Below are 12,035 nucleotides of genomic sequence, written 5' to 3'. Positions count from 1 at the left end.
ACACACACACACACACATTGCATTCACTTCTGGTGCCTGTTTCCTATTCCAGTGAGATGGTTGGATGTGAAAACTTTAAATTGCAAGTGAAAAAAAAAAACAATTGGACCTATAGGTTTTTTCAAAGGATGCTCTTTTGTGTTACGGACAGATTTCTTTGCTGTTTGCACTAAACTTTTGCTTTGCTGCACAATTTGAATCGATGTTTCCTAAATGAGAGTTCCCTCTTTAAGCCTTTTACTCATCATGTCACGTCTGACTTGCTTCCTGTTTTCCCCCTCCTTAAGGAAAATTTATGGCAGCTGTTTAGGTACCTTCATTCAGTCAGTCAGTCAACATTTTCTTGCAGACTGTGCTTTTTACATTGACGTCACATTTCTAACTGTTTTTGTTTTGGACCCAGAGGCCCCACATATGTGTGAATGAAAAGACACACCTTCACCTTTCATATCTCACCTTTCCCGAGGGTAGAAAACACCAGAAGCCCTGCCCTCCTGTCGTAAATGTCCTACAGATGGTTTTGACTTAAACAAATAAATCTTATTCCATAACATTCAATGTACACTTATGTTTTCATCTAAGTGGGAAAGTCTTTTTATACATATAGAGATTTTTTTTTCTCATAGTCAAATGTAGGCATAGTGTTGCAGCTGCAGACACCTGTACATTGTTATATCTTTCTGATGTTTGTTCTTTTGGAAAATGTTGAATTATTACATGAATGGATCTTTTGTTTGTTTTATCATAATAAATTGAAATGAAATTGCATCTGAGCTGTAATTTTGAGAATAGACTGATCCCCTTTCTACAAATACTCAATATTAATCTTTATAAACATACTCCTTCCTTAATCTTCTGCAAACATCGAACATTAATCTTTCAGCTTCCTCCTACTAAGGTTTGTAGTGTAACCACCACCCCTTCTGCTGGTATGTGTTTTATATACAGAACCAGCAGTGTTTGCAGAACAAAGTTCTAAAGGAGACCGACTCACAAAAACTCAGACTACAGTGGAAAATGCAAAAAAGTAAACATCACATAGACACAGTAATGAATTTGTCACAAAGACATATACATAATGCCTTTAAGACTCATCTTCATGATAATGCCGTCTCGTGAGTCTAAATCCTGTCCTTCTCAATGTAAATATGACACAGGGGAAAGAGTGAGACAACAAAATGTTTTAATGTTGGTTAAAATGATGCTATTGATTAGAAATGGGACAAATATTAATTATATTGCTCATGGAGAGTCAATAAGGAAAGACAAGAAGCCCTGACACTTCTATTGACAGCAGGAAGATGAATGTAAGCAGAAACAACTGAAATTCTGAAGCGAACACACTGAATTTGCCATCAGTTTAGCTGAATTTACTTGGATCACAGGGTTTGTTTTTTGCTTTTAGCAGGTATGTTTACCTCAAAATAATAATAAATAAAAAAAAAATGGTACGACACCATCAAGGATAGTGCAGTGATGATGGTGACGCATCCAAAGAGCCAAGCAGGGGGACGGACACGGCCACAACAGAGCTGCTACATCCAGCTTCTAACCCTTTTTTAGCAACGTTTAAGTCACAAGGTCAGAGCTGACATTGAGCCAAAACCAGGGAACACCTTAGACAGGTCACCATTCCATCAGTGGGATAAAACAGTCAGACACACACACAGACACACACACAGACACACAACCACATCTGGGCACAGGGCTGTTCGGAGAAAGCCAGAGAAAACTCATGGGAGAAGATGCATTGTCCACAGAGAACAGCCCCTTGCCTGGAATCACACCAGGATTGTTTCTGACTCCCAGAAAGACCGATTCTCATCAGTGAATGAACACAGTGCTCTCCAGCATGTCACTCTGTACCTCCTTGCCCGGTCATGACTAGTAGAGTTGTGTGTGTGTGTGTGTGTGTGTGTGTGTGTGTGTGTGTGTGTGTGTGTGTGTGTGTGAGTGAGCATCATTACGTGCCAGTTTTTTTGTGCATTTCCAGTTTGTGGTCAAAGCTAATCTCTTCAGAGGAATGTTGATTGGCATGTGAAAGAATTCGTCTTTGCTTTTCTTCGTGTTCCAACGTTAAAAGCTTGTTGGGACAAGCATGAAAGTAAAAACAAACGGTAATCGGAATAAGACCCCGCTGACGTTACAACACATTTGAAGTAGTTTGACTCTCGGCTTGATCTCTACTCAGTACTCCTGTTTGAACCGTTTAGTTCAAAGCTGAAATGACTCAAGATGAATCTGATGTTGCCGGCGTGAGTTTACTTGAATGTTAAAGATAGGTTGAAAGGGGGGAAAAAAGGATAAAAAAAACTCATCCCTCTGGGCTTTGTGTTTCTCTGTTTTCAGCTTTGATGTGGAGAATGGCCCGTCTGCCAGCTGCAGCCCCCTGGACCCCCAGGCCTCCCCCGGCTCTGGTCTGGTCCTCCACACTAACTTCCCCAGTCATAACCAGCGCAGGGAGTCCTTCCTCTATCGCTCGGACAGCGACTATGATCTGTCACCCAAGTCCATGTCACGAAACTCTTCCATCGCCTCTGAACTGTAAGTAACGACACGTGGAAGCAGGCACAGCCAAGCAGCACACGCAGCCTGGGCGCCTAAATGCCAGTGTTGAGCTCAGGGAGTTACAGAGTGAAGCAACAAACACAGCTGCACCAGGAAACAAAGGATGTTAGCTCCTGAAGGTCGCATTCAGATTTGTTTGATCAAAATAAAAGTCTTACTCAGCATTCTTCTTTGCTTCCTGAGATGAAAATCTTATCACATTTTATTATTATTATTCAAAAAGTTACATTTTCTTTGAGATATGGAGACTTGTGTTTGGGCCCTGTAATATCAAGAATGCCCATGTATGAACAAGTGCATGGTTAAAGTTGTTCCATCAATTATAGATTGAAACAAAATTAGTTTTATATTAGAAATGGGTAATAACCTGCTTGAACATTCTATAAAACAATAAATAAATATCATTGACTAAGTACAAATACTTTGTTTCATGCCAGCTCTCTAAATGTGAGACAATTTATTCTCATTTACTTAGCATCCACTACTCACTGCACTACAGAAAATACAGCTTTTTTTCTTTTTTTCCCTTCGTTTTGTAAGATTTTTTTTTAATCACTATGTGTGTAAAATGAAAAACAGAAATTCACCACAAATTGACTGTTTTGGTGGAACAGTTATCGCTTAAATTTACTGCCACAAATTTACACACTGTGAATGTGATATGAGGTAATTAATAGTGACGCACACAAGTATCAGTCTACCAAATCTAAATGTCAATCGGATCGAAATTGAAATAGAAATTGAAAGTCCTTTATTTGTCCCACAGGGGGAAATTGCAGAGTTACAGCAGCACAACGTAGAATAGAAATGTGAAAAATTAGCAAAAGCTATATATAGAAAAGTTATAAATATAATTCAAATATAAATTTAGGATAGATATAATAGATAATAGATATAAACTAATCGTCATAATTAAATATTCAGTATAATTAAGTTATATATAATTAAATATAATTTAAATACAAATTTAAATGCAGGATGTGGGAGAAACCCATAATGCATAATGTAAACCTACACCAGCGGAACAGGGAAAACATGCAAACTTAGGAATAAGTCAGGACCATCGCATTTTCAGCAATTAATAAACAATTCTTTTGTCCTTGATATTTTAGTCCGATTGGAGATATCAAGTGTAAGGACTAGTACTGTGAAACCCAGCTAAATGACTATACTCTCGATTCATAATTAGAAGTCTGTGTTACGCGCGCTCTCTCCAGCAGGCTCCTCTTGTACTGTGTTTCACTGTTGTCAGCCGTGCGTCAAGGATTTGACGGGCTACCTTGGTCAGGCTGATGGAGGCCTTGCTAGTAAACCAGACAGCTCATGAGCATTTCTCTTGTGCTTTAACATATTGTCCTAAAAATGTAGGGAATAAATTGTGTTGTATGTGAATTGTTGCCATTGCAGGTGTTTTTTTAGGGACTGAGTGAAAGTTCCGAAAGGCCCCCTTTGTGTTTTTCCTAGAGATCCCTCCAGATCACGTCTTAGAAAGGCTATAGGCCTTCTTTTCCAAAGTATTTTTCTTTCACAAACACATGAAGCAGGGAGAGGTTTCCCAGTTTTCCAAAACAGAAGGTTTCCTGTGAGGTGAAATCTGCTGTCTAGCATGAAATTATTGATAAAACACACAAAATTTGAGGTTGCACAGTGGTCAGAAGGACCACCATCAGTTTTAGTATATCAGAATATAAAAACAGGGCGTTTTGTGTCATTCTGACCATTGCACAGTTTTCATGTATTTCCCTTATTATTTAATCTAACAGAGGAAAAGCAACTAAGTTTCATGTAACCATAAAACATGTTTTGTGTAACCTGTTCTGACCCTTTTTCACATTGCAATTCTTTCTTTCCTGTGTGTTTGCAGACATGGTGATGACTTGATCGTAACGCCCTTTGCTCAGGTAAATATACGAAGAGTGTGTGGTTGAGAGTCGCTGTTATAATCATTTGAAATTGACAGAACCTCTAACAGTAACACTTATGTCAAAGGTTATGATAGTGGAATATATTCTTCTTTGCCTTTTACTCTCCAACTAAATTAATCACAAATGTAACTGCATGGGGAATTAAACAAAATGCAAAGGATGCAAAATAAATTAAGCATAAAAATGTGTTATTGATGGTCTCTCTCTCTCTTTCTCTCTCTCTCTTTCGCTGCTTGTTTAGGTTCTGGCAAGCCTTCGAAGTGTAAGGAATAACTTCACTGTACTGACTAATGTCCAGTGTGCCTCCAGCAAGTAAGTTTTCTCCCAATCATAAGAGCATCCATCAAATTTGTTGTACATGACCTTTTCTCTCATGCAAATAGCTCTGTAATTTGCTCAAACACTGCAACAACATTATGAAAAAATGTTCTGGCAACCCCCTTAATGTTTTCCCACAAGAACCTCATGAAACCTTTAGAAAGCCACTTTAGGTACCCTCGAGGGTTCATTTTTATATCCCCTGATCAGCTGTAAAGTCCAATGAAAATACTGCATTTTGAAGTTCAGAATTCTCAAGAAAACAACTCAAAAGGAGTCATCTCCAATTATTTCTGTAAGAGCACTCAGTGTGCAGTTCCTACAATCCACCACAAGATGGAAGCATTGAGGTTGAACTCACTGAAGTGAGCCCAGTTTAACACATTTTGAAATTACCTTCATATTAATATGTTGTCAGACAAAAGCTTTCAGTGGCGTCTTGCTTCACATAAATCAAACTCTCCTAAAAGATTTACCTCTTTTTATGGAGCATTAACAGAATTATGCAGCCAGTGCTGTCCAAACAGAAAGGAATTTGGCTCATGACCCCTGAAGGAAGCAGCGAAAAGACAAAGAAGAGAATCATTTATACATTATTCTTTTTTCATTGATAGACTTTTAAGATATGACAATAAAATATATGGTATTTCCAAATATTAAATATTTCACAATATCTGATGTTTTCACTGCTATTTACAACCAAAAAGCAATGAACTTTTCAGTAGAATGCATCTGTATACAAGCATTTACATGTTTGCGATTTGCATGTGATATATTTGAGAGAGAGAGAGAGAGAGAGAGAGAGAGAGAGAGAGAGAGAGAGATTGTCAGTGTAGGTGAGATGTAGATAATATGTGTAAATAGAAATGTAGGGCACCTTTCCCTTTGTTTCCCACTGTGGTGCTGTGTGTGTGAATGTCTGTGTGTCACTCCTCAAGATGCTCAGAGAACTCTTCTCAACTGCAGGCTATATTAAGACTCTGCTGTCTTGACCATCTGAAGCCTGTCTGGCCCACATTTAACCCTCACACCCCCCTACAGTAGTAAGAGAAGAAACTCTCTGATGCATGTATGCAAGCAAACCTGTGTTCGTCCTCATATATACTGACCTAATTCTACACGGAGCATCAATCAGGTGATCAGTGTTTCAGCTGCTCTCTTTCCATCTGTCACTGGCGAAAGCACCTTAAGACGCCTCCTTTCACTATAATTGTTCTAACAACGGTTCGTTTTCCAGAGATGTACTGTAGAACATTTAGAAGTGCCATATCTCACAATTCAGTCTATTTATAGTGAAAGCTGGTTCGCGCATGCCTGTTCTGGAAGCTTTCATGAAAAAAGCAAGAAATATTGCCCGCATTACATATGAATGGGGTGAGAAAGACAATTATTTATTTTCATAAACAGAAACATTTAATGAAATTTATTATTTGAATTTTTTTACAACTGATAACTTTTTTTTATTAATTTATTAAGCATTAGTGAAGCTTTTGTTTATTTTCTCTATTTCCGTTATCACATCAGCTTCATATCCACTGTGTAAAGTGTATTTAATATTTCACTCATGCTTTCTCACTGTTCATTTAGAATTCAGCACATATTTTAATATGCCGGAGTGAGTCAGCCCTCGTGATGTTCTGACATAGACTGATTCCGAGATCAGGAAAAATCGTTTTTTTTTTTTTTTTTTTTTAATGATTATCACATGGCTTAGTTCCAATCTAAAATCAAAAGAGAGCTTGATGAGAGGCCAGGGAAATCTGAAATTTTACTTTTTAATTGTTGAGATAAGGTCAGGATGGAAACATACAAGTGGAGTTTAATGTCGCAAAAAGCCTGAAAACCTGGAGAGAAATGTCCAGTGGTACTTTATTAAAACGCTTAAAAGTTATCAAACAGTGATTTACTCTTGATCGTGTGGTGTGAACTCAGGTAGGATATGTAGGATATGAGCTGACATACTTTTGAAATTCCCTTTTGCCAACAGCCTGATTGTGTATTTGGATGTAGGTTTGTTTTCCTTGTTTACAGCGCACGAACTGAGTGACATCGCTTCCTTGACTGTAGCTTCTGATTGAATGATGAAAAAACTAGCCGAGATGTCACCTTTAAAGAACAACCTGTATGAAAACAGTTCCTAAAGTTCTTAACCAAACAAACAAGCTTTTTCTCTGGACTTCACCAAAGAATGTGCTGGCACATACACAGTAGCTGAAACATAAATGAACTATACAACTGTGTAAGTCTTTGTTTTGTAACGGTGATTTTTTAAAAAAAATTCTTTTGTTTTTTTCAGGAGATCACCTGCAGCAACAACTCAGCCTCAAATCACCAGAGTTTGTCTCCCAGGTATGAAGCTGGCCTCTGCTTGTCGTTCGGGTTGGGGTTATGTCTGGCTCAAAGGACTTCATTCCTTGTTCTCATGATTCTCTCCCTCCCTCGCGCTCTCCCGGGTCTTGTCCTTTTTTCGTGAATTCGCCTACGTGACGACTTTCACTGCTTTCTGCCATTTGTCTTCATCTGCAACACTGCGGTCCAGACTGTTTTGTCATCAAGCTCATTAACTTTTGTTCAAACATAATTAACATGGCGGGTCAGACAAACACCAAGGCACATGCACTCCTGCACTCCCTGACAGAATTGTGTTAAAAAAATAAAACGGATCACAAGATAACATCAAACTGCTCCTTTCTCTTTCATCGCCTTTGATTTTCTGCAGCTATATTGTGCGTGTTTTTGCAGTAGTGTATTTGTGTGCATGTACACATTTGGGCCAGTAAGCGGCAGTGTTTGAGTGTGTGCATAACCAGCACAGATGCCACTGAAAACCAAGCACCGCACATGTGAGTGTTGCTTGATGATCAAGTTTGACTGTTTGTGATATTTTTTTTTATCCTTCATTAACAGTCTCAGTGAAGCCACAAGACTCTACAGGAAGATCAGTTTATGCTTCTTCCTGTTATTAGTTCATAAATTAATTTCTTTTGAGAACTCACTAAAATCCAAATGATGCAGAGTTCAACAATTTAATGGGTTTTTCTCACTTTCTCTTTCTATGTGTTAAAGTCCAAATCCCAAATTTTTTTGTGTGTTTTACGGCTTAATTTAATGTAGTTTTAGTTTCTGAGTGACAGGGAAAATACCAAACGAGCACTTCATGCTGAAATGTTTGCCGTTCTCCCTGTGCACGATCTTTGATGGCTTCGTGTTTGAAGTTGTTTGCAGCCGCGACAAACAAGAGGCTTTTCATGACCTGCAAACTATTCAGGCCGTTCCCTTCCCACCTTCCACCTTTAGTTATTTTCTAACTTTTTTTTTTTTTTTTTCATTTTTTGCTGTGCAGGGATTTTTTGTCTTTCACCTTCTCTGTCACACTTCTTTTAAACACACTTTTATTTTTTCCTCCAGCTTACTCACTCCTGAACTGTATATTTCTACATCTTTCCTAAATGTAAACTTCTCATCCGTCCACTCTGCCGCAGGCTGTTGTTGATAGAAAATGTGCCCAAAACTAACTAATGAGAAGACAAAAAAGAAGTCATGTGTACAGCTCATGCTCACAGAACTCTGGCGCATTGTGGCGAGGTTGCACATTGTAGATGACAAAAAGAAAGAGTATGAGAAAAAAATTCAACTCGGCGAATACGTTTGGTTGAGTTAAACTTTTCCCACCAGACTGATGGGCGTTAATGTTGAGCCCAATTCTGCAACAGAGAAAAGTCAAAAGATGCTTTCACAAATAAATTGTAGCTTTTTATTTGCAGTTAAAACTTCTGTAACTTCACCACGTTCTGAAAGGTAAACGTTACTGGTTTAGATACACACACAGTCAATGTCACATCTTTCATCCTCAGACAATCGTAGTTGCAATGACGGTACAGTCTCTTTTGCAACGATGCTACTGTTCTTTGATTAACCTGATCTATTAAGTTTGACTATTCAGCATCTGTGGTTTATACAAAGTGTTTCGATTCTTGAGCAAAAAGATGTTTGAGTTTTATTTCGATTTGTGTTTTCAGGAAACATCAAACATCTGTCAACAGTATGTGTGTGTGGACTTTTAAAGTAACTGACTTGTGCCTTTTTTCCATTTTGTAGTGATATTTAAATTTTCAGTTTTGCATATTCAGATTGAGAAGTTACATGTTTCTAAATTAGAATTCATTGGCTTGAATAAAAACATCATTGTTTTTGTTTTCATAATTTTGTGTGTGCGTGTGTGTGTGTGCGTGAATGAGTGTGTGTGTGTGCGCATGCGTGCGTGTGTGTGTGTATGTGGAGGTGTTCCTGTGGCTCTGATTGACGTCAGCAGGCCTGTATGTGGCTTCTGTTGACTTCCTGTCTTCCTGTCAAAGCAGATGGACTGAGTTTTCACTTCCCTCTTCAGAACCGCAGCCAGCTCATCAGGTGCCTTGTGTGTGTGTGTGTGTGTGTGTGTGTGTGTGTGTGTGTGTGTGTGTGTGTGTGTGTGTGTGTGTGTGTGTGTGTGTGTGTGTGCGCGTACGCGTGTAAGAGATGTTTAGTTTGAATTTTATGTCCCTGCTCTCACAACGTTGCAATCTTGAGATGATGATAACAAGTGCAAAGAAAACTAATGTGAACCTGCAAATTATTTGCATGCTGCATTCATCATATGCACATACCAGTAGTTTAAAGCTATATCCAGTTCTTTTATTTAACCTTATGTATTTTAACAGTCCCCACAACTTTATACAAAAAAATCAGAGAAATACAAAAATTCATGTTGGTTCAATTTTTTCCAGAAAATTTTCGACAAAATCAATGCTTTTCGACAGAATTAATTATGAGAAGGAGCAAAAGGTCTTGCTCAGACTTGCATGTTTCTTCATAAGATTAAAGAAGTTGTTCTCTTTGGTCATTCAACTGATTAGTCAGTCCTGCGCTTCACCTGTGATCTCAACGTTAATCATCAATATTTTTATACTTTCATCATCTGCAGCTGAGTTTATGCCTCATCTTCTCGTGTAGTTTTTATTCATGCTCATCCTCTCTCTCTCTCTCGAGATTACATTGTTCCTGTTTTCGCTGTCTTTAAACTGTTGCAACTCGACGGAAGCCAGGAGGAACTGCGTGTGTGCGCGTGCGTGCGCCCGCGTGTTTGTGTGTGTGATTGTGTGTCTCAGCTCACTTGAGAAAAATAGGATGCAATGAAACAAAGGCCTATTGTGTGTACCAACACACTGCACAAACATGCACATGCTGACACAATGATGACACATATTAACACATACAAGTGCTGCACGCTGCAGCACAGGCAGGTGGAATGATTCAGTCGCTCCAGAGGAACTGCTATGACGCCTGTCACATATGAATCCACATTTTATGCTTCTACGGTGGAAATATTGTTGAAGGAGCCCATCAGTTCCAACTTTATTTGAATGAGACATAAAATCACTACACAAGGAACAGTTAAATAATTTAAAATAAAAGGTGTGTAATGTTCACCAAGTAAATTCTTCTTTATCTTGTTATTCTATAGGCTGCGCTTGATAAACAGAGTCTGTGATATGCAAGGTTTAATTGCATTGCATTGTTTCATTGCATTGCATTGTTAGATTTCGGATCAGATCAAACATGACTAAATGTAGACTAATACATACCACCAGGTTCCCTGGAAATGGAGCCAAATTCAACTTTTTTTTACAGATAAAGAAGAATTTGCTTGGTTAACATTACACACCTGTTATTTTAAATTATTTACTACTGTGTAGTGATTTTATGTCTCATTCAAATAAAGTTGTGACTAATTGGCGCCCTATGACAATATTTCCATCACAGAAGTTTGTTTGTTTTGTTTTATTTCATTTCCAAAAAGAAATGTTTTTCAGCATTCCTACATAGTCACGGCAGTATGTCCATCATTACTTCCATCATAGCAGATATTGAGTTGTTCAATTAGATCATTCATCATCTATAAACAAAATGTTATTTTGGCAGAAGTCAATGGAGTTTTGAAACTGTGACTTTAAAAAATGTGATATTCATAAGTTTCACGAGGCAAAGTTACAAACCTTAGGTTAGTGTAACTAATGCCGGCTTGCCTAATAATAATGCAAAGTTTTGGATGGAAATGGAATGGTGTGTGGCATTTGGGATGACAACCATCTTTCACTGCATTTTGCTGCAGTGTTGTAAGCATTCTTTAAAATTGTCAGCAAAGTGTAGAAGTGATCAGGCTCAGATTTAAGAGAGAGGCAAACAAACAAACAAACAAAAAAGACCTTAGCTCGGCTTGCTTGTGTGTTTATTGAGTCAGTGGAGGAGAGTGTGTCGAGGGCACGTTATGCAACTGGGTCAAGTCCCACCCATGACCTTCATCTGTGGAAGAATCCACAGAGCTGTTATTATGTGTGCTGGAGTTTCACTGCCACAGTCTTAAAACACACCGCTGCTCTCCGAGATGTTGTCTCAGGCCACATGTTGAAATGTCTGTCATGCTTCAGATGTCTCAGAGCCTTTCTCACCCTGCATGCTGTACTGCGCAGGAATAACCACAGAACATGACTTTTCCTCTAGCAAGATAATGGTGGTGATTAGTTTACTGACCGATGGTAGAAATGATAAGGATATAGGTTATTGACTACAACAAATTACAAATACTCACATCGCTATTATTACTTAGTATTTTTGAATACTTTCACTTTAAGAGGTTTTTTTTTTTTCTTCAAAGTATAGATATGTGATTTTTACTTAGACAAATACAAGTTACATAATGTAACTGATGTCACTCCAGTAAAGTGAGGATTACAGTTCACTTGACTGGATCCCTGTTTTAGAGCTACATTTGTTAATAATCTGTGTATAGCATTGTTTGTCTGAGATGTATTTTGAATATCGATGATATATACTGCTGAAATGAGTCAAATCACAATACAATTAAACAGCTGTTCATCAAAAAAAAGAAATAGGTGATGGTTGTATTAAAAAGTAACTCTTGAACTGCTGAAGTAGTTTTCACTAAAAGTCATTTTACTGCCACTTAAATATTTTATAGCACTAATGTTTACTTGAAGCAACATAAGGCGATGTAACAGTAGTTTAATTTGCGTAAAACCTTTTGGTACTCAGTTTATGTCTAATTTACTTGAATGAATTGATGCATAATTGAAGTCATAGATCAAACTGACTGGAAGAGTTATTCAGAAGAAAGCTCTGCCTACTAAATGTAACTTACAAAAGTGACTGAACTACAGCCATTCACAG

At 38.0% G+C, this 12,035-nt stretch overlaps 1 protein-coding gene across 3 annotated transcripts in view; it reads left to right on the top strand.

Moving 5' to 3' along the window:
- The window catches only part of pde4ba (phosphodiesterase 4B, cAMP-specific a), a 147,275-nt gene that overhangs the window by 86,831 nt on the left and 48,409 nt on the right, over positions 1–12,035 (top strand). For all 3 annotated transcript variants that reach the window (XM_030082377.1, XM_030082378.1, XM_030082379.1), the window contains 4 exons: positions 2,350–2,544; positions 4,433–4,469; positions 4,735–4,805; positions 7,108–7,160. In XM_030082377.1, the coding sequence (XP_029938237.1) occupies positions 2,350–2,544; positions 4,433–4,469; positions 4,735–4,805; positions 7,108–7,160 (356 nt within the window). The remainder of the gene's footprint in view (positions 1–2,349; positions 2,545–4,432; positions 4,470–4,734; positions 4,806–7,107; positions 7,161–12,035) is intronic.

The sequence above is a fragment of the Salarias fasciatus genome, chromosome 23, assembly GCF_902148845.1.
Source record: "Salarias fasciatus chromosome 23, fSalaFa1.1, whole genome shotgun sequence".
NCBI classification, from domain to species: Eukaryota; Metazoa; Chordata; class Actinopteri; order Blenniiformes; family Blenniidae; genus Salarias; species Salarias fasciatus.
This window is presented reverse-complemented; position numbering and strand designations above follow the sequence as displayed.